Source organism: Salvelinus namaycush, chromosome 5 (genome assembly GCF_016432855.1).
Source record: "Salvelinus namaycush isolate Seneca chromosome 5, SaNama_1.0, whole genome shotgun sequence".
NCBI lineage: Eukaryota > Metazoa > Chordata > Actinopteri > Salmoniformes > Salmonidae > Salvelinus > Salvelinus namaycush.
This window is the reverse complement of record NC_052311.1, coordinates 5,898,508-5,922,570: the sequence shown is the minus strand read 5'-3', so window position 1 is coordinate 5,922,570 and position 24,063 is coordinate 5,898,508. Positions and strand designations below refer to the sequence as shown.

Below are 24,063 nucleotides of genomic sequence, written 5' to 3'. Positions count from 1 at the left end.
GTGGTGGCTGAAGATCTAGAATGTTAAGATGTGTGGTGGCTGAAGATCTAGAATGTTAAGATGTGTGGTGGCTGAAGATCTAGAATGTTAAGATGTGTGATGGCTGAAGATCTAGAATGTTAAGATGTGTGGTGGCTGAAGATCTAGAATGTTAAGATGTGTGGTGGCTGAAGATCTAGAATGTTAAGATGTGTGGTGGCTGAAGATCTAGAATGTTAAGATGTGTGGTGGCTGAAGATCTAGAATGTTAAGATGTGTGATGGCTGAAGATCTAGAATGTTAAGATGTGTGATGGCTGAAGATCTAGAATGTTAAGATGTGTGATGGCTGAAGATCTAGAATGTTAAGATGTGTGATGGCTGAAGATCTAGAATGTTAAGATGTGTGGTGGCTGAAGATCTAGAAAGTGAAGATGTTTGATGGAGCTTGTAGACTAGAGAGTTCTGTCTCGTTGGGAGGTTAGGTTATAGGTCTGGTTAGGGGTCTCCCTGCCTGACCCTGGTGAAATGTGGCCTTTTGTGCATCTGAAAGAAGAATCGTGGCGTTCATGCAGCCAGCCAGCCAGCCAGCCAAACAGGCAGGGAGGGAGGGAGGGAATATGAATAAGAAGAATGTTCAAAGGTGGCCATTTTCTACTCAATCTATCTGGGATGAGCTGAAACCCAGAATGGAAATAATTCAGACATGAATCCCCCTTCTCTATCTTTCACATTATGTAACACCATATTCAGGTAAACAACTAAGATTGTATAAGGAGTAATAGTAATACCAATACATACTAAGTTGTTTTTTGGTTTGATAATGATAATTACAATAGCCTAACAATCCAATTCAAATGTCTTTTGAACTGCATGGGGCTGACTGGTGGCAATTAGCTGGCAGGTGCACGAGCTCTGCATCGGTTAATCCCGGTCGTCCTATTGCTTATGGCCTCGTGCATATGAACAAAGCGCTATATTCATATAGAGTGTACACAATAACACGTCACCACTGATGCAACGCATGAACCCATTATTATAGAACACAACCGAGAAACAGGTGGCATTGCATTACATACAGTAGTCCAACTAACTAGACACGAATCTACAGAACATAACTTGGCCACTTGATGTTTATTTATTTTTAAAAGTTTTTAAATGGTTGTATTTTAAAAACATTTATTAAAACGGTTGAATTGGATTCAAGTTAGTGGTAGAAATGTGACGCCTACAGTGTCCTGGTGAAAGAAGTAAATTCTATAACTACTCCATAAGAAGACCTGAATAGTCAGATGATTGTATTTGGTCCTTGGCAGGTTTCTTTCTATTTTTCCATGTTATTTTTTCCTTCATGTAAGTTGGCATGTGCTTGTCCCCCTGGGGATCGCAGCCCTCCTATTCTCCTCGTCTATCCCCGACACGTGCAGATACAAGAGCCTTGGCAGGACCTCACGCCGCCGAACCCCCCAACTGGAGAATTTAACCGGAATCCCTTTAGAAATAAAATGATCCCTTAGCGGGATGGATGATCACAACAACAACAAAAAACCCAAAGGAAAATCTCTTTAAATGCATATCTGGGTTGAGAGAAGACAATTCTATAGAAACTTTCAAAAGAAAATGTTATAAACTGGTCTCACTCATACAAAGGCCTCAATACATTTCCCAAACGGGATTAAATGTAATTTATCAGTGTAAATAGTGTAACAAGTTGAATATTTATTTTAATCTGCTTTAAAAATCTGATATATATATATATATCAGATTTTTTTGGCCACATTAACAATCTCAGAATTTCCTATTTTGTCTGTTGAAAGTCCCCAAAGATGATGCATTCAACAGTGCTGATGGTAATGGAGGATGAGCTGCAATAAAACCACAGCTGATGGATCCACCTGCTGTGCTCTCTCGCTCTCTAAAACCGTTATCGTATTAATCACACCCTTTTGTTTCATGAACAGGCCACGCGAGGACACTAACTGCCCCTGTTATTATTTGTATTATTAAGACAATGATTGTTGTGCTCGTGGGGCCTTGTGACGCGTTTTATCAGTGTGATTATCAGCACGCTTTGAGTGTTCTACTCTCTCAGCAACTAAAACATTCGAGGAGTCCAAACACTGAGAAATATCTTTTTTTTTAAAGTTATATTTTTATTTGTAGAAAAATGGTTCACACACTTTTCATGTAAATAGAATAGAAATCTATTTATATACAAAATACATTATGACAGGCGACACTTGAATAAATAAAATAAAAAAACGTCGTAGAAGGGTCCTCTCTAGCCTCTTCTTGGGATTGAGTCTTTCTATTGAGTCTTTCTATTGCAGTTTTCAGGGGGTCAATCTCCATAATGTATGAGGCCAGCTCCTTGTCTTCTGACTGCCTTTCACTCTATTGTTAGAGCGGTGAAACTGAATTTCCACGCTCGTTTTTCTGCATTATCGCTCTACTAATTGTAAAATTGACTTTTCACCTCAGTCTACAAAAGCAAATCGGTCTTCTTTTTAATGATAATACTCTTGTAATAGAGGTTGAGGTTAAGATCTGTGAAGTGGACTTCTAGTAGGCGTCGTATGCGCTGGAAAAAGTGCAAATGTTTTGGAGGAATACAAAACGTATAGCAAAACAATCATACTCAACTTAGAAAAGTCGACAAAATTAAATTAATGTTCAATCCGAATGTAAAATAGAGCATGTAAAAATAGGAAACAAACAAACTGTATAAAACACACCCACAGAGACATGGGTTAAGGCAAACAGTGAATAATATCATTCCGTTTTGTCCCTTTCAACAGACTAACTGAAGAACGCATTATTCTGCTATCACTCTATTGTAACAATCTCGCAGTCTACAAAAGTTTGTGGTAAGGCATTAGTTCAGTTAGTAGGACATGCCTGGTACAAAGTTGTGGTAGCTGTACTGTAGAACATCAGTCTGGAAACGCCCATAGTCATCATGGGCGGCTGGGCTGCTGGGGCTTGAAGTGCAATAAGACGGAGAGGAGGAAGAGGAGGACGCGCTGGAGCTCCAGGAGCAAGCATCGCTGCCCGGACTCGAGGCGTCAATCACGCACGGGCTGGGAAGCAAGAGAGACGCATCAGCCCGTGATTTGTTCTGGCGTTGTTCAATGTCGGCGATGCGTATGGTCTCGGAGAGCGCCCAGATGTAGTTGTGAGCGAAGCGCAGAGTCTCGATCTTGGTGAGTTTGCTGTCATCGGGGAACGCCGGTAGAACGGTCCGGAGGGTCTCCAAAGCGTCATTCAGGCTGTGCATTCTGTTTCTCTCGCGGTCGTTTGCCTTTACGCGCCGGTTCTTCTTGACCACGTGTACGGTGGCTTCATTCCTCGCTCTGCCTCTGCGTCTCTTCTTCTGTCCCATATCGGTAGAGCACGGGCCCTGGCAGTCGCTAGCAGGGGAGGCGGGCTTGCCGGTGGAGGATGACGGGGAGGAAGCGTGCATGCTGCTGCACGAGTCTTCGTCATCGTGCGTAAAGTAGTCGCAGCTCGAACTGTCCATGTCAGAGTAAACGGTCTCCATTGCGGTGCACATTATGTTTTTCCTGCAGAAATAAGAGGAGAGGGAATGGGTTAAACACTGTAAATGCAAGAGCGCATGGTAAAGTTGGGAAAGCAGGCCTAGTCAAGGCAATGGCGAAGGACTCTGGGAGCAGAACGAAACCCACCTTAGTAATCTGGTTGGAGAAGGTACAGTATCAGTTGTCTTGCAAGGAGCCAAAGTCCGAAAATGAGTTTGTATGATGAGTACAAGGCACGTGTCTTTCTCTTGCGCTTGAATCAGCTCGTGTGAGCGAATGAGCCTGGCACACGACTGGCCTCAGATACCTTATATACCCTGGTCAGACAATGGTCGTACCCCTCTCGCGCTGGCATTTGTGTGAAGGATGGATGAATGGGGTGCATCAGGTCTGCCCCGTGCCGCACTGCCATCTCATTAGCATAATGTATGCCTGTTGTTTGTTCGAGCTCCGAAGCGTGCCTGTAATCACGACCGTCCAATGAGAGCAGGGGACCGCTGCCCAGCCACGCGAGCACTACTGTTGCTATCCATCCCTGGACCAAAGACCAAGCCCACTTTAAGTTAAACCTTTAAAGTTAAATGAAAGAAGAAAAGGAGCAAATGACAGAACGCTTAGCCCCGGAGGCAAGGTCACGCTCCAAAAATAAATTAGCCTATCTTCTGTCCAAGATTCGGTCTATAAACCTATAAACCTGCATGAGTATCAGCTAAAATCGAACATATAAAAGCAAAAGGCATATCCACTACCATATTTGTCAAAAATTGACAATTTCTTATACATCGAAACGAAATGGAAAATTAGATTTAGTAAATGTTGGAAAATGTTTTCCAAGTTATCGAACAAAACACAAAAGTTGCTGTAGAAAAATTAGATAGACATAACAAGGATACCAAACATTTAGACAGTGTATTCAAAAAAAATGTTTTTTTAAACGCTGATTAAAGATTTTGAGGAAATTCACCACCCCAACACATTTGAACTATTGTGCGTAATTGCGCACAATGTTGCACGCATGCATAAGCATTCGCATTTTAGAGCTATAGGCTATCTAGCTTATCTAGCATCTAAAACAGGACAGGTTACTTCATCTTCACAACTTTCTCCACAAATCCACAGTCAAACCTGGCTAATTAACATTCAAAACATGAAGGGCACAGCAGTAAAAATGTCTAGCGCATGCAAAGGGCAATTTTTTAAAGGATTTTTAAAGACATCTTTATGAGACAGGCATACCAATATCCATTAATTATTCTATTTATTCCATGTCCAGGATCTCGCCTCTCCTTTGAAAAAGTGGATGGGGGCACTATTTAGAAATAGTTTGGCCAGGGACCTGCAGTGCCTTTCTGCTGGCGGTATAATGAGGGTAGAGGGACAGTCATTTATAAATAATTACACAATGTTTAGAGTCTTCGGCCATGTATAATATATCAAAGCGATTATAAGGTGAATTGTTCCATTGTACGCGTCTCCCCTCACTTCTTTTCACTCCTTCTACGCGTTGTCCCTCGTCCAAATTCGGGCTCCTCTGGGCTTTTGTCACCCGTTTTTTCAGCCTGAGCCACTCTATTGGCGTTATTCTTATTCAAATAGTCTCAGCAGGAGCAAAACACCCCGGCTCTGAGGCATGCGCCTAGGTTCTATATCACAAATCATTTCTGTGTATTTACCTGCACATCTGCTTCATATCTGTTGGACTAAATTCGTGCATGTTAACGTCATATATTTGACTTATTTCGATAGGCCTGACTATATGATAATTATTTCGATTAGTAGAAGGCTGAAGTTGTGCCACACTGACTATTGATGATGTTGCCACACGCCGGAGGTTGGTTTATGAGGAAAATAAAATGCTAAACCCTTACAGACCAACCTACTGGGCTCGGAAGTGCCAACCTACTGGGCTCGGAAGTGCCAACCTACTGGGCTTGGGATCGATGTTATTATTACAACACCAAACTGTCAGTAATAACATCAAAGAGGAGGAACAGCTTGAAGGAGTATTCTGGTTTTAGTTAGGACATTAGTAGGTGGGCATAGGTTATTGCTCTTATAAAGTGATAAAAGATAACATTTTTACAATATGACTTAGTTGGTTTGCACTAGAAGCGTGAGCCTGCATGGAGACCAGGCTTGTATTGCGGTTAGGACAAATCGGCTGGGGGTGTAGAGAAAGCAGAGTTCTCTGCCCACACTTGAGAGGGGTTGCCTGGGTGATGCTGTGACAGGATTAGGCACATGTGCACGAGATGTGATTACATTTCAATAGCAGAAACACGTAAGAAAATAAAACAACCGAATTACCCAAAGTAGGGTCTCAAGCCGAAACAAATGAGAACGAAAAAGTTATTCAATTGAGAAAATAAAATAAATTCAATTGTATTATTAGACCACCGCTGTGATCAATTTGTTGTATTATTCAATTTGATTTGAAATATTATAGCATTAATTATGTTGAATCAAAGTTGATTTATTTAAAGAGTAGGCTGTAATATCACATTTGCACGGCAGGTGCTAAACTCGTGGTTAGGAATAAATAAATGACTTGTGCAAGGTGTTATACTGGTGAGGTCGTAATACCTCTATTGACACTAGAGCAAAGGAAGTGTGGGGGATAGACTCTCTCCATTCTCTAGCGGCATATTCCTCCATTTATTTTATATCTATTTATACAACCTGAATTAAAATTCAATTTAGTATTTTTGCAAAAGCATTAATCCCCGGGTATTAACGCGATTACTGTCTGCAAAAGATCTTTGAGTCAGAAAGTCTGAACGGAGTTTTCAGATGTTAATCCGCTGTTTAATCCCTTCCCTTGGCGTTCAGGCAGCAGCCCAGGCCAGCACAGTTTTTTTTCTCCTTGTTAAAAACTCACGCAGGGCAGAATAGGGCCATTACTTTTTTCAATGGTAATTCATTCCTTACTCCAGTGCTTCAATTGTACCCAGATACTACTCTCCACATCTCAAAGATCCCCTTCATCTTTTTTAAGGCATTAGCCAGAAAGAGAGAAAAATAAAATAAAGGTCCCTTTGCTTTTACAACCGTGATGGAAACAAACTTATTTGTTGTAACTACGGATTCACGGTTTCTTGGACAGTTCGGTTCCATTTTATACCCACTGTGTTCATTTCTAAAGAAACTAAATACGTTTAATATTCTCCTGGGAAAAACCACAGCTTCCATACCCTTCCAAAAATCAGGCAGGATAATGCCCCTAACCTTAAAATGAATGACATCTTCCATGCAACATGTCTGGAGAAGATTATGTTATAGAACAAACTCTAGATTATGTATTTTTGTTTTTCAGGTCAAGTGTTGATTGGTGCACATCACAAATGAACACATCATTAGTTGACTTGGATTGGCCAATTAGTCAGATTTACTTATTTTATGATACAACAAGGTAGTGTGTCCTTCATCACCACTCTGCTATAAATAAATAGGTGTTTAATTCAGTTTTAGGTGATTCTCCTTCACCCACATAATCAAACGCACAATAAGTAGATGTTTTATTCTGTTGTAGGTGATGCTACTTCGCCAACACAATCATTCAAACGTTACGTATAATAGTTATTTTTTGTGTACATTTTCCATAATTAGAGTGAAAAACATTTTATGTAAATTAAATAGTTTTTTCAATAAATATTTATTTTGTATTAGCCTATATGAAAGCATATATAGCTCCCTCCAAAGCAAGTATGCTGAACACGTAAACGGGGCATGCTGTCTGTGGATGGATGCTATTGTTTGCCTATGGGTAACCTATGTATATGCACCCACCTTCCTCTATTTAACCATAAACCTGCTTGTTTGTGTTTTGCGAGAGTGTCAGCCATCCCTCAATTATGCTTCTATCTGTGATACCTGTCTTTTTTGATTGGGTAACATCTTAGCTAAATTAGATTTCCAAACAGGTGCTATTATTATAATGTAATGGAATCTCATTTAGGGCAGTCTGAATGCTAATGGCGTGGCCTCACTGTGAAGCGGTTTCTAAACTGCCGCAGTTCGTGAACCTGCTGCTATCAATCACATGTTCTGGTCTAAATACAAGTCCTATTCACTTGTCTTCATGTATTTACACAAGTGCATAATTTACCTATAGTTTACCCTGCATTAGGGCCCACAATGAGCATGGTGTCTCTAAACGCCTTCTAATTCTAAAGATCCATGGCAACGATTGAGCAGATTGAGGAAACGGTTTGCTGCAGGTTTAAACAGCGTTAAAAGAAGAACAAATATACAGCAATACTTTACTGTGATGTAGAACCTGACCTCATCAGCAGAGTAAACACCACCGTATGGCCATAGGCCCCTGGAAGGGATGTGGTCCCTAGAGCTGTTGGCAACACCACGTCTATGTGCTGTACACCCAGGAGACGGCTTTCAGCAGTTCATTATGGTAGGATTCTAGTTGAATGGTGTGTTATCACCTTTTACATGTCTTCATATGATTCATCTGAGTAATAATACTGATCATGGTTATAATATAGTAATAACAGTATTATAATACATTTTTGGAGTTTCAACGCTTATGTTACATTTGACCGTTCCCTGTATGTTGACAATGGTTGACTATATTCCTATATGTTTCTATACAACACCTCTTGGTGCTAGTCTGTCTAGTACCCTGAACTGGACTTCTCTGGTAGGGTTCTGTTGCAGAGATGGCATCACTTGTGGCGTCTCGACTGGGCCATATGGTTTGGAGTGCAATAACTTGAAGCCGGTGCCAACAATGGAGTAATTGAGAAGGGGAAAGGGTCTGAGCTTGACTCGACAAAGCTGCAAAAACTCCCTCTTTCACTCTAATGAAGCTGTTGTCTGCTGAGTCTGTGTGAGGCTAGGGGGTGCAGGGGGACGTGATTTGTCATACAATCTGAAACTTTAGGAGGGCCGGAGAAAGCCCTCCTCTCCATATGTCTGCTTATTTTGCATCTGAAAGCTACTGGTTAAGAGAGAGGGGGAGAAGGGGAGAGAGAAGGGAGAGAAGAGGAGGGAAGAGGAGAGGAGAGGAGAGAAAGGGAGAGAAGGGGAGCGGCGGACTTACTATTAGGCAGGAGAGGCAACTGCCTCAGGCCTCACATCATCAAGCCCCCCGCCCCCCATGCTCCACTTGAGCCCCTCCCACCCGCTCCACTCGAGGCCCCCCCCATGTTCCACTTCAGGCAGCAATGAGGTGCTTTTAGCGTGGGCAAAGAAAATAAAATTAAAGAGGATTTTATTTTAACAGAAAAATTACTTAAATTAAAGCATTTCTTTAGACAGGTGCTGCTGATAATGCTGCCATTGCCATGAAGGCAGAGGACATGTCTGTCCTGATGCTTTCTGTCCAAAAAGAGTATGGCATGTCATCAGATACATAGGCTACAAATAACAGTAAGACAGACGGGCACGTTTCACTCTTTCGGATGCTTTCTCTGGTGAGATACTTTTGCAGGTGGCTGAAACTAAGGAAAGTTGGCAGGTTGCACAGTGCCCTGTTCAGCTGACAGAATTGGGTGAACGTGCAAAAATAACCTACTTTTTGAACTGTTTTGTCTTGACAATCAGATGAAAACATGACTGGTTGTGTTCATGGCACATTTAAAAAGTAATACATTTTTACAGTTAAATTACGTGTCATTAATATAAAACCGATAACAAAATGTTGTGCACACACACACATAGGAGGGGGGAGGGGGGACTCAGACTGGCCTCTGTCTGGGGCCTCCAAATCACTAAGTCCACCCCTGGAGAAGGGGAGAGTGGCAGATAGATGGGGAAAGTGGTAGAAGCTTCGACATCAGGGAGGGATAGTCTTTTTGACTGCATCTATTCCAACTGGAACAAACCGGTGTCAGAGATGGAAGCTGGAACAAACCGGTGTCAGAGATGGAAGTTGGAATTAAAGATTTTAAAACAGTAGAAAATTACCGTTTGGCAAACAAGTAATAAAGTGTAACGTTCATTAGTTATTTTTTAAAACCCACAATTATTGACCGTGAGGAGGAGGAGGAGAACTGATGAGGAAAGCCTTCTGCACTACCTGGTTATTTGTTGAACATTTTTCTAGATATAGATCTGTCTCAGGTTTGAAAAGGCTTCTCAGGTCAGAGTAGAAACAAACTGACAATGTACAGATGACAAAAGGCACTTGTTAAACTCATCTCCTATTCCTGGCTTCCTTTGTCATTTGTTTGTCTTTAATCTAGACCCCATGCTAGATTAAAACAATCCACTAAAAACAAAGTCTGACTTTAAAAAAAGGAATCTGATTGGACAAAGAAGATATACAGAGAATGGTGATTCTTTAGCATGAGGTGTCACCATCAAGGCAGTGAGAAGACAGAAGACCACCAGGTAATGAAAGAACCATGACAAAACAATTAAACATCACTTACTCAGACACTAGCACTGTGCTACTTCACACTCTACTTGCATATACAAATAATGTAACATTTTTAAAAAGGCACTCGTACATCGGAGCTATATTTTTTGCAGGTGCATGTTAACAGTTGAATAAGACGGAACCCGCACACTGCTCTTGGTGGTTAAGCTTATTAAAGAGCAGTGACACTATCGGCCTCGAGGGCTTTCGTCAGAGCTTTGACGAAGGCCCCGAGGCCGATACATGAAGCTCAATTCAAATTAAACTTTATTTGTCACATGTGCCGAATACAAGTGTAGACCTTACCGCAAAATGCTTACTTACAAGCCCTTAACCAACAGTGCAGTTCAAGAAGAGTCAAGAAAATAATTACCAAATAAACTAAAGTACAAAATAAAAAGGCTATGTACAGGGGGTACCCGTCCCGAGGTAGTGTTCGGGGGCACCGGTTAGTTGAGATAATTTGTACATGGATGTGTAACAGTCACACTCTATCCTTGATTGATTTTAGAGCTGTCATTTAATGTCTTTTTTGAATATTCAGTACATGACTATGCATAGATGATAAACAGAGAGTAGCAGCAGTGTACAAAAGGAGGGGGGGGGGGGGGTCATCAATGTAAATTGTCCAGTGGCAATTTTATTAATTGTTTAGCATTCTTATGGCTTGGGGGTAGAAGCTGTTGAGGCGCCTTTTGGTCCCAGACTTGGCGTTCCGGTACAGCTTGCCGTGCGGTAGCAGAGAAAACAGTCTATGACTTGGGTGACAGGAGACATATGGGCTTTACTCTGACACCTCCGATTATATAGGTCCTGGATGGCAGGAAGCTTGGCCCCAGTGATGTACTGGGTCGTACGCACTACCTTCTGTAGCGCCTTACGGTCAGATGCCATACCAGTTGGTGATGCAACTGGTCAGGATGCTCTCGGTGGTGCAGCTGTAGAACCTTTTGAGGATCTGAAGACCCATGCCAAAGCTTTTCAGTCTCCTGAGAGGGAAAAGGTTTTGTCGTGCTCTCTTCACAACTGTCTTGGTATGTTTGGACCATGATATATTAAAAAGAGCAGTGTGCGGGTTTCTGATTTTTTTCTCATCAATTACAAATAATGTAAAATGAGAATCAAATTCTCAATCCTTAAACAGTTGAAAATTAAGAAATTGGATGCATCATAAAACCAAAAATATCACATTTAATATAGTCCTTCATGTAGCAACAATGTGAAATACCGCATAATGAATATTGAAATGGTATAAGCATACAAGATAATGTACACTATTTACAGTAAGTTGTGAATAATGACTAATGGACGACAATGCAGGCAAATGCATTATAACACACTATAGACACTTGGCAAAGGCAGTCAAATTGGAATATATTATTGTCTATTTAGACTGATGAAAAAGGAGGATATCTTGAACATGGCATATTCATGAAAAAGCATTAGACTTGGAAGTGTAAACATGAATTCAGAATATTCAGATGTAGTGCCACTAACAATCGTTATATTTGGCTGTATTCACATCATACAGTGGTTGTGCATGGCGAAAAAAACTAGGGATCCATTTGTTCTATAAAGGATAGTGAGTGCATACTGCCACCTTCTGGCCAGATAGTGTTGCCAAACACTGGATTATCTGTTGCTGTCTAGGAAGTAGTGCATACTGCCACCTACTGGCCAGGTAGTGTAGCTTCTAGAAGCAAAGCTCTCCTTTTCTTACTTTCACAGCTTTTACCAAAAAAAAAAGTTGATAAAATATTATTTAAAAATAAATTATTACATACAGAGACTGTAACACATTTATATTTAAAATCCAGTCGTTTAATACTAACAAAAATAATGGTTTAATGCCTAATGCATCACCACCAGACATGCCTGATGAGAAGCATCCATTTCTCCTCTCCCTCAGTCGTTTAGTAAACGAGTCAAAAACAAGTACAAAAAGGTATCCCATAGTTCATAGCTAAAGCAATTAGCAAGGTTGTTATAATCCAAAAAGCATCTTTCAATATAAAAACAGATCTGTACATACCAGTGATAGCAGAACAGTTAGTAGTTTGTAGGATAAAACATAAGTAAACGCTTATTCATATCTGATCATGTATTTTTGACACACCACCCAAACAAATGGGTTGTGTGTGTACTCCCATGTTATTACAGTTCTGTCTGTCTGTCTGTCTGTCTGTCTGTCTGTCTGCCTGTCTGCCTGTCTGCCTGTCTGCCTGTCTGCCTGTCTGCCTGTCTGTCTGTGCTGAGTCTACATTACATGTGCACACATGTCTTCCTCTCCTCAGATTACGTTCTTCTCTCCTGGCAGTTTCTCCTCATTCTCCGTCTTCTTAGTGAAGACGGAGGACAGTTCCTGAAGGAGCAGCTCCTGAGAGGGGGTACAGGGCCTGTGCTGCTGCCTCCTCCTCGGCGTTGGTTTGGGAGACTCCTGGAGGTCCCCTCCTCCACCCAGGACCAGGGTATCCAGAGAACCAGCAGGAGGCAGCAGACCCTCTCCTCCCAGCCCCAGAGAGTGCACTGGGTTGGGGTTGATCATGCGGTCCAGGGAGCAGGTCTTCCGGGGGCCCAGGCTGAGGGGCACGTCAGGGACCTCCTGGGTCTCTGAGGTGTTATTGGAGAGGAAGCTGGTCTCCAGGGACTTGAGGACCTGCAGGCCAAAGTCTCCTACTTCCTCATACACAGGCTCTGGGGGTTCTGGCTCTGTACTCTCTGGACGCTCCTCGAACGAGTCCTGCTGCACCTTCATGGGCTGGGTGGAGGTTAGGGGGGGGGGGGGGGGAGTAGGGAGAACAGAGGGAATTAGAATTTGAACCCAACCCAGAGTTATTTGTATGTTTGATTATACACTATGTAAAGATCTGGGAGGCCTGAGGCAAAAGCAGAATGTGAACTATTATGATAATAAAGGGGGTTGAGATGTAGCTTTCTGTTAGGAACTTTAGGTAGGTATTAAGGAGATGATCTGCCATTACAGTGACAAAGAAACACGTGTGGTTAATTTAAATGAGACAAACATAGAAGGGAGTTGCCCTTCTTTGACAACTACTTTAGAAAACAATAGACTTCCTCTTATTAAGGTCATTGTTCTAGCACCTCAGCAACAACCTCAAGACAATCACTCAAAACGCAGGACAAAAGAAAAATTCAAGCAAAACAATTCCCTTGTAAATGCATTTGGGGCTGGGCTAGTCCCAGTAGGTACACCAGTAGCCTAATAGACACAACAGCCTGTGTTCTGTAAAACACAAGAAGGTCACTAAGCCTCCCAGACCTCCCCATCAAGGCAAAGGACCATGGAACCAGAACAATACTGGAGAACAATATCTCCTCCCAGTCCATCCTGTTGTCTACACTTCAAACATCCACATCAACATCCTGATGCTCTAATACCAGGAAGTCACGGCTTCTGTCAGGAAGTGGAGGTGTGGCTGAGTCAGATATAGTCCCTGTATAAACCAAGGGAATTTCTTTACACAGATAGAGAGAGAGGCTTTGGAAAACTGTTAGTTATGGTAGTTAGGAGAGCGTTAAATAAGTCCAATAGCACCCTTCAAAATAAACATCCCATTCCCATCCTTAGCGTCTTGTTAGATGAGCGGAAAAGTCAAAATATATACTGTATATATTTTACATTTTAGTAATTTAGCAGACGGTCTTTCTAGAGCGACTTATAGTAGTGAGTGCATACATTTTCATTCTGGTCCCCCACGGGAAGCAAACACACAACCCTGATGTTGCAAGCAGCATGGTCTACCAACTGAGCCACACAGAATGAAGGTAGGTAAGAACATTCAAAACAGCATGTAACACAAACATGCAACATTGAAATGACAGAGCACCAGGGTGTGCATACTTACAAAGAACATGGAGAGTGTCCTTCTGGCGTGAAGCTTTCGCTGCAGAGAAAAGACACCAGTACAACCCTGTGAGATACAGACACACAGAGACAGTTTCCCTCACCCAGATTAAGCCTATTACTGGACTCAAAATGATGCTTTGACTTGCTTTTCAGTCCAGAACTAGTCTTAATCTGGGTCAGGGAAACAGGTCCATAGTGAATACTATACAGTAAAGGGATAGCATTTGGGGGATACTGAAGTATACAGAATAGTAAACATACTAAACACCAAAGGGTTACAGAAAGGGGAGACAGAAAGGGGAGACAGAAAGGGGAGACAGAAAGGGGAGACAGAAAGGGGAGACAGAAAGGGGAGACAGAAAGGGGAGACAGAAAGGGGAGACCTTGATACAAAAACAAAATCAAGCTCTGTGTGTGAAGTACACAACAGACTAATGGAATCTTCAAAGTGAAAAACATCAACTAAAATTAGTGGTACTGATGTGTCAAAAGTCTCCCCAGACTAGGTTGGGTTATCTAAAGTCTCCCCAGACTAGGTTGGGTTATCTAAAGTCTCCCCAGACTAGGTTGGGTTATCTAAAGTCTCCCCAGACTAGGTTGGGTTAGCTAAAGTCTCCCCAGACTAGGTTCGGTTAGCTAAAGTCTCCCCAGACTACGTTCGGTTTGCTCATAGCAGAACTTGGCTAGGCCTCTCCTTCCAGTTCTCTGCTGCCAATGACTGGAACGAACTACAAAAATCTCTGAAACTGGAAACACTTATCTCCCTCACTAGCTTTAAGCACCAGCTGTCAGAGAAGCTCACAGATTACTGCTCCTGTACATAGCCCATCTATAATTTAGCCCAAACAACTACCTCTTTCCCTACTGTATTTATTTATTTATTTATTTTGCTCCTTTGCACCCCATTATTTATATCTCTACTTTGCACATTCTTCCACTGCAAATCTACCATTCCAGTGTTTTACTTGCTATATTGTATTTACTTCGCCACCATGGCCTTTTTTTGCCTTCAAACATAGCCATTATACACTTACTCAACATAGTTGATGTTTTTACCAATTTTACATCTGCAGTATTTCTCATGTGAAGAAATGTGCCTTGAAAACTAGTTGTCTCTCATTGGATGACAACAAATAGGTCATTAATGAATCCCATCCAAAGTTCCCGCTCCTACTAGGAGTAGTACTGTTGATCAATCACAGACAAAGGGGCGTCGACTTTTCGGCTACCGAAGTTCAACTCACCTCAAGATTTTTTTTTTTGTGCGTAATGAACACCCGAAAAAACTGCCACACCAAAACTAACAAAAATATAAACGATTTTTTACCCACAACCCCCAAAAATATCATCATAATATATGTGCAAACTATTTCAACTGGGAAGCGTGTGACAGGCTTAAAAGTATAGAGTAGGTAGAGGGTGTGGATGGTTGTCTCCTGCAGAACCATACCAGAGTCTGATTGGCTGACAGCATGGTAGAGTTGGAACGTACCAGAGTCTGATTGGCCGACAGCATGGTAGAGTTGCTCTCGCGTCCGTCCCCTCTGATTGGTATTAGAGGCATGGTCCCAAACTTCTGTTTGGAGATGTCTGAGGAGGAGTGACGCCTCAACACCGGAGGTCGGGGGTCATCATTCTGTTAGAAGCAATCAAGTGAATAGAAATGAATCAAAACGGAATCAAATGGATAAAATTAAACAGACAAAAGTAAAAATCTAAAGCATAGGTGATATACCCCCAAAAATATGGGGGAAAGAAACCTCTAAATAATGTAACAGTGATGCAACAAGCCATACACTTGGGGAGGGGAACTAGGCTCCACAACATACCTGCGCTTTGAGGAAATTGGTGACCCAGTCCCATAGGTCGGACTCACAAAAGCAACAAAGGTACCTGGGAGACACAAAAACACAAAGCAGTGATTAGCTCTTAAAAAAGAGAGGGGAAGGAGATGTCATTTAAAGGGGAGGGGAGGGAGATGTCATTTAAAGGGGAGGGGAGGGAGATGTCATTTAAAGAGGAGGGGAGAGGCAGATCTAAAACAAGACATTCCACTCTCCCTCCCTTAAACAATGTAGTTCACTTACATAATATCATAACATCTGATGTCATGCAAAACCAGTCACTACAGTAAACAATGAGGAATTCAATGAGGAATTCAATGAGGAATTTCAAATACTTGAGAAAACATGTGTCCTATAAACATATAACGTTTCAATCTTATCCAATAGAAGTTGGATTGAAGATTTTCAGACATCCTTTGCAATGACCAAAATAATGTGTAGCAAGTGAACACTAACAGTTGTTGTTTTTCCATCATGAGAGTAAAGCCCCATCTAGTTGGGGGTTTCAGCTTCTTTCGAATTCCCATGTAGATCTTCATAGACTTCAGAGGCCATTCCTTTTCAGGCTTGATGCTCTGAAATGACAGACAGTGTACAGTAAGAAAATATGTATAGGGCAAGACAAATAAACGGACAAATCACAGCTCCACCTGCGATAACTACATCGGGTCCAAATTGGTGCCGATGACCAAGATGTGACCGTGACGTGAGAGCAGAAATACCTTTTTGTCCTTCAGCAGGAGCAGCTTGTGGTCTTTGATCTGAAAGGTGTGTTCCTGAAAGACTTTTCCGTGGAGAAGTTTGGGAGGATCTTCACGACACTTAAGAACTCCCATCTTCATTATCTCACTCTTGTAGGCTGTGAATAAAAATCATACTGTGTATAACAATGACAGTCTACAAATAAAATAATATGTCACGTATGAACGTAAGAGCAACAAGAAATTGGACTGATTACAAATCGACGATCAAAAAAAAATAATTTGATTGTGATTGTTTCGATAAATATAGCTCAATAGTTTATTCTTTCTCTGGGCTGTGCAGCATTTACCAGTGAGGATGTTGATGCCCTCTCCTCTGGGAACTCTCTTCACCACCAGGTAAGCTGAACTAGGATCAGCCATTTTACACCACTGTAGCGCCTGCTCCAGCACCTTCTCTTTGGGGTGTAGGGGGCGCTCTGTGGAAGATGGACAACATTTGAACATTATATAAACAACTATTCTTCTCTTTGAAACACGAAGACTTTCTCACAGTCCTCTTGTATTTCACAGAAGGACATTCCAGGACATGATACTGTATAGTTTCACTTTATTTTTTACAGTGGTCGTTTAGTTATTAGAACTAAATACTATTTTGAGATGTTTTTAGAATTTCTATAGTATTTCCCAGTCAGAGATCGTAGTATCATGCTCATCACCCAGTCAAATACAGTAGTATCATGCTCATCACCCAGTCAGATACAGTAGTATCATGCTCATCACCCAGTCAGATACAGTAGTATCATGCTCATCACCCAGTCAGATACAGTAGTATCATGCTCATCACCCAGTCATATACAGTAATATCATGCTCATCACCCAGTCATATACAGTAGTATCATGCTCATCACCCAGTCAGAGAGATTGTAATATAATGCTCCTCACCCAGTCAGAGAGATTGTAATATAATGCTCCTCACCCAGTCAGAGAGATAGCAATATAATGCTCCTCACCCAGTCAGAGAGATAGCAATATAATGCTCCTCACCCAGTCAGAGAGATAGCAATATAATGCTCCTCACCCAGTCAGAGAGATAGCAATATAATGCTCCTCACCCAGTCAGAGAGATAGCAATATAATGCTCCTCACCCAGAGAGAGAGAGCAATATAATGCTCCTCACCCAGAGAGAGAGAGCAATATAATGCTCCTCACCCAGTCAGAGAGATAGCAATATAATGCTCCTCACCCAGAGAGAGAGAGCAATATAATGCTCCTCACCCAGTCAGAGATAGCAATATAATGCTCCTCACCCAGTTGTCCTTCATATATGGCCTCGAACGTCAGCCACACGTCCTTCTCCCCTGCTGGGACGTTCCTCATGTACAGGACCTGGTTAGTCAACTCCTCAGCACCCATGGTTGGAGATACCTACAGAGAACCAGACGGCAAAGAGATAGCTACAGAGAACCAGACGGCAAAGAGATAGCTACAGAGAACCAGAGCGTAAAGAGATAGCTACAGAGAACCAGAGCGTAAAGAGATAGCTACAGAGAACCAGAGCGTAAAGAGATAGCTACAGAGAACCAGAGCGTAAAGAGATAGCTACAGAGAACCAGAGACCATAAAGAGATAGCTACAGAGAACCAGAGACCATAAAGAGATAGCTACAGAGAACCAGAGACCATAAAGAGATAGCTACAGAGAACCAGAGCGTAAAGAGATAGCTACAGAGAACCAGAGCGTAAAGAGATAGCTACAGAGAACCAGAGCGTAAAGAGATAGCTACAGAGAACCAGAGCGTAAAGAGATAGCTACAGAGAACCAGAGCGTAAAGAGATAGCTACAGAGAACCAGAGCGTAAAGAGATAGCTACAGAGAACCAGAGCGTAAAGAGATAGCTACAGAGAACCAGAGCGTAAAGAGATAGCTACAGAGAACCAGAGCGTAAAGAGATAGCTACAGAGAACCAGAGCGTAAAGAGATAGCTACAGAGAACCAGAGCGTAAAGAGATAGCTACAGAGAACCAGAGCGTAAAGAGATAGCTACAGAGAACCAGAGCGTAAAGAGATAGCTACAGAGAACCAGAGCGTAAAGAGATAGCTACAGAGAACCAGAGCGTAAAGAGATAGCTACAGAGAACCAGAGCGTAAAGAGATAGCTACAGAGAACCAGAGCGTAAAGAGATAGCTACAGAGAACCAGAGCGTAAAGAGATAGCTACAGAGAACCAGAGCGTAAAGAGATAGCTACAGAGAACCAGACACCATAAAGAGATAGCTACAGAGAACCAGACCATAAAGAGATAGCTACAGAGAACCAGAGACCATAAAGAGATAGCTACAGAGAACCAGAGACCATAAAGAGATAGCTACAGAGAACCAGAGACCATAAAGAGATAGCTACAGAGAACCAGAGACCATAAAGAGATAGCTACAGAGAACCAGAGACCATAAAGAGATAGCTACAGAGAACCAGAGACCGTAAAGAGATAGCAACAGAGAACCAGAGACCGTAAAGAGATAGCTACAGAGAACCAGAGACCGTAAAGAGATAGCTACAGAGAACCAGAGACCGTAAAGAGATAGCTACAGAGAACCAGAGACCGTAAAGAGATAGCTACAGAGAACCAGAGACCATAAAGAGATAGCTACAGAGAACCAGAGACCGTAAAGAGATAGCTACAGAGAACCAGAGACCATAAAGAGATAGCTACAGAGAACCAGAGACCGTAAAGAGATAGCTACAGAGAACCAGAGACCGTAAAGAGATAGCTACAGAGAACCAGAGACCGTAAAGAGATAGCTACAGAGAACCAGAGACCGTAAAGAGATAGCTACAGAGAACCAGAGACCGTAAAGAGATAGCTACAGAGAACCAGAGACCATAAAGAGATAGCTACAGAGAACCAGAGACCATAAAGAGATAGCTACAGAGAACCAGAGCGTAAAGAGATAGCTACAGAGAACCAGAGCGTAAAGAGATAGCAACAGAGAACCAGAGACCGTAAAGAGATAGCTACAGAGAACCAGAGACCGTAAAGAGATAGCTACAGAGAACCAGAGACCGTAAAGAGATAGCTACAGAGAACCAGAGACCGTAAAGAGATAGCTACAGAGAACCAGAGACCGTAAAGAGATAGCTACAGAGAACCAGAGACCGTAAAGAGATAGCTACAGAGAACCAGAGACCATAAAGAGATAGCTACAGAGAACCAGAGACCATAAAGAGATAGCTACAGAGAACCAGACACCATAACGGTCTGGAATAAAAAACTAAACTAAATGTTTGAGTGTAATTCCCCTTCAACTGTGCATCTAGCAAGAGAGGAATGTGTCGGTCTAGTGATGTTTCTGCCATTAGGCCTACTGCTGCAGAACATGCCATGGCAGAACAATCTCCACCCAATTGATACAAATAATCACGATATAGTTAAAGGCATTCAGTTGTACAATTGACTAGGTATCCCCCTCTCCCTTTAGTTATGTTCGGTAAAACTACTTTGCATTTAATTGAGAAGGTTTTGGGGGAAAAGGTTTCTGTCTACCCACAAGACGGTTATCATCAGCATCGCTAACTGGCTACATACAGAGTGATAGACAAACGTGCGCACCAAAAGACAGTGCAATATTGCTGGAAATGAATTGGAAGATATTGTGTTAAGTTTGGCTTTTTAAGCCAACAGTGGCTAACCAGGGGTGGGATAATGTCGATATGGCTTTGACTGGATTCCCCAGCAGCTTTGTGTTAATGACAGTTTGCGATGGAACACATTAAACAAATGCATGTACTTTCAAAATTGATTGGTGAGCTACTCATAGGTGATAGAGAGACTAGTGGAGGGGGGAGAGGCATCACCATGTGGCTAAATAATAACAGCACCTTTCATGAAATAAAATCAGAAGATAACCTGGCTCCACTTACTTTGAGAGTGATGCAGCAGTCTGCCATCTTCTTCTCCAGGTACACTTCGATGATCAGGTCACCTGCTTGGGACAGCTGCACAGACAGGATACTTATTACAGACAACCGCTTGTCCAACCAATGTGTTATAACCCTTTACAACCCTTCATGAATCTTTATAACCGGTTTATAAATCCTTGGTAAAGTATACCTGTGTGTCCTGCCAGGTGGTGATGAGGCTTAGCTCCAGTTCTATCTGGGTCCGCTGCTCCTCATCAATCTGAACAAACACAATTAAACATTTACTAATGATTCATTAGATCTCAGAACAGATTGACCTGGGCCATGTTCAGCAGGGCACACTGTAGTAAAACAGTTTGCAGTGGAATGTGAACATCTGTGCTCTGATTAGACAAGTTCAGGTAGGTAGTACTTTTGAATATATTGTTTCTACCTATGGAACACAACCCTGATTTCTGTGAAGCATTTGAGCTTAGACCCTCTCTGGTTTGAGATACATACAGGTAGTTGTCTATGAGACACTAGTCACATCAGACAGACAGGTAGCTGTCTATGAGACACTACTCACATCAAATATATACAGGTAGTTGTCTATGAGACACTACTCACATCAAAGACATACAGGTAGTTGTCTATGAGACACTACTCACATCAAAGACAGACAGGTAGTTGTCTATGAGACACTACTCACATCAAAGACATATAGGTAGTTGTCTATGAGACACTACTCACATCAAAGACATATAGGTAGTTGTCTATGAGACACTACTCACATCAAAGACATATAGGTAGTTGTCTATGAGACACTACTCACATCAAAGACATACAGGTAGTTGTCTATGAGGTCTTCAACGATCTTCACCTCGTGCTCTCCTTTTCCGTCTGTCTGGAAGAGGCTGGGGGCGAACAGCAGCGACAGGTTCTTGGTACACATCTGGTTCAGGTCTGCACACTTCTGAACCCTGGACCGATAGAGCGAGAGCGAGAGAGAGAACAAATAACGTCAAAAAGTTGACAACTTGCCAGTGAGGTTGTCTAAGTATGATAAGTGGTACTGTTCAGGGTTGTGGTCAATTCATTTAATTCAGGAAGTAAACTGAAAAGTTATGAAAATGTAAATTTCAGTTGACTGAAAAGAAATTGAATTGACCCCCAACTCTGCTTAGTTGCCAGTGATGTTGTCTAAACATTACAACAGGTCCCGTTTGAGGCTCTGTAGAGGTGGCTGAGGAGAGTCCTGTTAACCCTGAGGCCATACAGACCTGTAGAGGTGGCTGAGGAGAGTCCTGTTAACCCTGAGGCCATACAGACCTGTAGAGGTGGCTGAGGAGAGTCCTGTTAACCCTGAGGCCATACAGACCTGTAGAGGTGGCTGAGGAGAGTCCTGTTAACCCTGAGGCCATACAGACCTGTAGAGGTGGCTGAGGAGAGTCCTGTTAACCCTGAGGCCATACAGACCTGTAGAGGTGGCTGAGGAGAGTCCTGTTAACCCTGAGGCCATACAGACCTGTAGAGGTGGCTGAGGAGAGTCCTGTTAACCCTGAGGCCATACTAACCTGTAGAGGTGGCTGAGGAGAGTCCTGTTAACCCTGAGGCTATACAGACCTGTAGAGGTGGCTGAGGAGAGTCCTGTTAACCCTGAGGCCATACAGACCTGTAGAGGTGGCTGAGGAGAGTCCTGTTAACCCTGAGGCCATACAGACCTGTAGAGGTGGCTGAGGAGAGTCCTGTTAACCCTGAGGCCATACAGACCTGTAGAGGTGGCTGAGGAGAGTCCTGTTAACCCTGAGGCTATACAGACCTGTAGAGGTGGCTGAGGAGAGTCCTGTTAACCCTGAGGCCATACAGACCTGTAGAGGTGGCTGAGGAGAGTCCTGTTAACCCTGAGGCCATACTAACAATGTAGAGGTGGCTGAGGAGAGTCCTGTTAACCCTGAGGCTATACAGACCTGTAGAGGTGGCTGAGGAGAGTCCTGTTAACCCTGAGGCCATACAGACCTGTAGAGGTGGCTGAGGAGAGTCCTGTTAACCCTGAGGCCATACAGACCTGTAGAGGTGGCTGAGGAGAGTCCTGTTAACCCTGAGGCCATACAGACCTGTAGAGGTGGCTGAGGAGAGTCCTGTTAACCCTGAGGCCATACAGACCTGTAGAGGTGGCTGAGGAGAGTCCTGTTAACCCTGAGGCCATACAGACCTGTAGAGGTGGCTGAGGAGAGTCCTGTTAACCCTGAGGCCATACAGACCTGTAGAGGTGGCTGAGGAGAGTCCTGTTAACCCTGAGGCCATACAGACCTGTAGAGGTGGCTGAGGAGAGTCCTGTTAACCCTGAGGCTATACAAACCTGTAGAGGTGGCTGAGGAGAGTCCTGTTAACCCTGAGGCCATACAGACCTGTAGAGGTGGCTGAGGAGAGTCCTGTTAACCCTGAGGCCATACTAACCTGTAGAGGTGGCTGAGGAGAGTCCTGTTAACCCTGAGGCCATACTAACCTGTAGAGGTGGCTGAGGAGAGTCCTGTTAACCCTGAGGCCATACTAACCTGTAGAGGTGGCTGAGGAGAGTCCTGTTAACCCTGAGGCCATACTAACCTGTAGAGGTGGTTGAGGATAGTCCTGTTAACCCTGAGGCCATACAGACCTGTAGAGGTGGCTGAGGAGAGTCCTGTTAACCCTGAGGCTATACAAACCTGTAGAGGTGGCTGAGGAGAGTCCTGTTAACCCTGAGGCTATACAGACCTGTAGAGGTGGCTGAGGAGAGTCCTGTTAACCCTGAGGCTATACAGACCTGTAGAGGTGGCTGAGGAGAGTCCTGTTAACCCTGAGGCCATACAGACCTGTAGAGGTGGCTGAGGAGAGTCCTGTTAACCCTGAGGCTATACAGACCTGTAGAGGTGGCTGAGGAGAGTCCTGTTAACCCTGAGGCCATACAGACCTGTAGAGGTGGCTGAGGAGAGTCCTGTTAACCCTGAGGCCATACAGACCTGTAGAGGTGGCTGAGGAGAGTCCTGTTAACCCTGAGGCCATACAGACCTGTAGAGGCGGCTGAGGAGAGTCCTGTTAACCCTGAGGCCATACAGACCTGTAGAGGTGGCTGAGGAGAGTCCTGTTAACCCTGAGGCTATACAAACCTGTAGAGGTGGCTGAGGAGAGTCCTGTTAACCCTGAGGCTATACAGACCTGTAGAGGTGGCTGAGGAGAGTCCTGTTAACCCTGAGGCCATACAGACCTGTAGAGGTGGCTGAGGAGAGTCCTGTTAACCCTGAGGCCATACAGACCTGTAGAGGTGGCTGAGGAGAGTCCTGTTAACCCTGAGGCCATACAGACCTGTAGAGGTGGCTGAGGAGAGTCCTGTTAACCCTGAGGCTATACAGACCTGTAGAGGTGGCTGAGGAGAGTCCTGTTAACCCTGAGGCCATACAGACCTGTAGAGGTGGCTGAGGAGAGCAGCCAGGGTAGTCATGTTAACCCTGAGGCCATACTAACCTGTAGAGGTGGCTGAGGAGAGTCCTGTTAACCCTGAGGCCATACTAACCTGTAGAGGTGGCTGAGGAGAGTCCTGTTAACCCTGAGGCCATACTAACCTGTAGAGGTGGCTGAGGAGAGTCCTGTTAACCCTGAGGCCATACAGACCTGTAGAGGTGGCTGAGGAGAGTCCTGTTAACCCTGAGGCTATACAGACCTGTAGAGGTGGCTGATGAGAGTCCTGTTAACCCTGAGGCCATACAGACCTGTAGAGGTGGCTGAGGAGAGTCCTGTTAACCCTGAGGCCATACAGACCTGTAGAGGTGGCTGAGGAGAGTCCTGTTAACCCTGAGGCCATACAGACCTGTAGAGGTGG

General features: G+C 43.3%; 2 protein-coding genes across 2 annotated transcripts in view; both read right to left on the bottom strand.

Moving 5' to 3' along the window:
• Positions 1 to 2,862: 2,862 nt before the first annotated feature.
• On the bottom strand, positions 2,863 to 3,519 carry neurog1 (neurogenin 1). The gene has a single exon (XM_038992460.1). The coding sequence runs from the start codon at positions 3,517 to 3,519 to the stop codon at positions 2,863 to 2,865; it is 657 nt and encodes a 218-aa protein (XP_038848388.1).
• Positions 3,520 to 11,064: 7,545 nt separating this feature from the next.
• Positions 11,065 to 24,063, bottom strand: part of arap3 (ArfGAP with RhoGAP domain, ankyrin repeat and PH domain 3) — a 52,232-nt gene continuing 39,233 nt past the window's right edge. The window contains exons 22-32 of the mRNA XM_038993453.1: positions 21,043 to 21,190; positions 20,419 to 20,487; positions 20,229 to 20,303; positions 17,618 to 17,735; positions 16,657 to 16,785; positions 16,328 to 16,464; positions 16,062 to 16,180; positions 15,591 to 15,654; positions 15,254 to 15,397; positions 13,760 to 13,798; positions 11,065 to 12,651 (exon numbers count right to left, since the gene is read on the bottom strand). Coding sequence (XP_038849381.1) covers positions 12,184 to 12,651; positions 13,760 to 13,798; positions 15,254 to 15,397; positions 15,591 to 15,654; positions 16,062 to 16,180; positions 16,328 to 16,464; positions 16,657 to 16,785; positions 17,618 to 17,735; positions 20,229 to 20,303; positions 20,419 to 20,487; positions 21,043 to 21,190 — 1,510 coding nt within the window. The 3' untranslated portion in view covers positions 11,065 to 12,183. The remainder of the gene's footprint in view (positions 12,652 to 13,759; positions 13,799 to 15,253; positions 15,398 to 15,590; positions 15,655 to 16,061; positions 16,181 to 16,327; positions 16,465 to 16,656; positions 16,786 to 17,617; positions 17,736 to 20,228; positions 20,304 to 20,418; positions 20,488 to 21,042; positions 21,191 to 24,063) is intronic.

Bases quoted from the DNA above. Each gene is read 5' to 3' on its own strand.
- neurog1 (XM_038992460.1), bottom strand. From the start codon at position 3,519: ATGGAGACCGTTTACTCTGACATGGACAGTTCGAGCTGCGACTACTTT.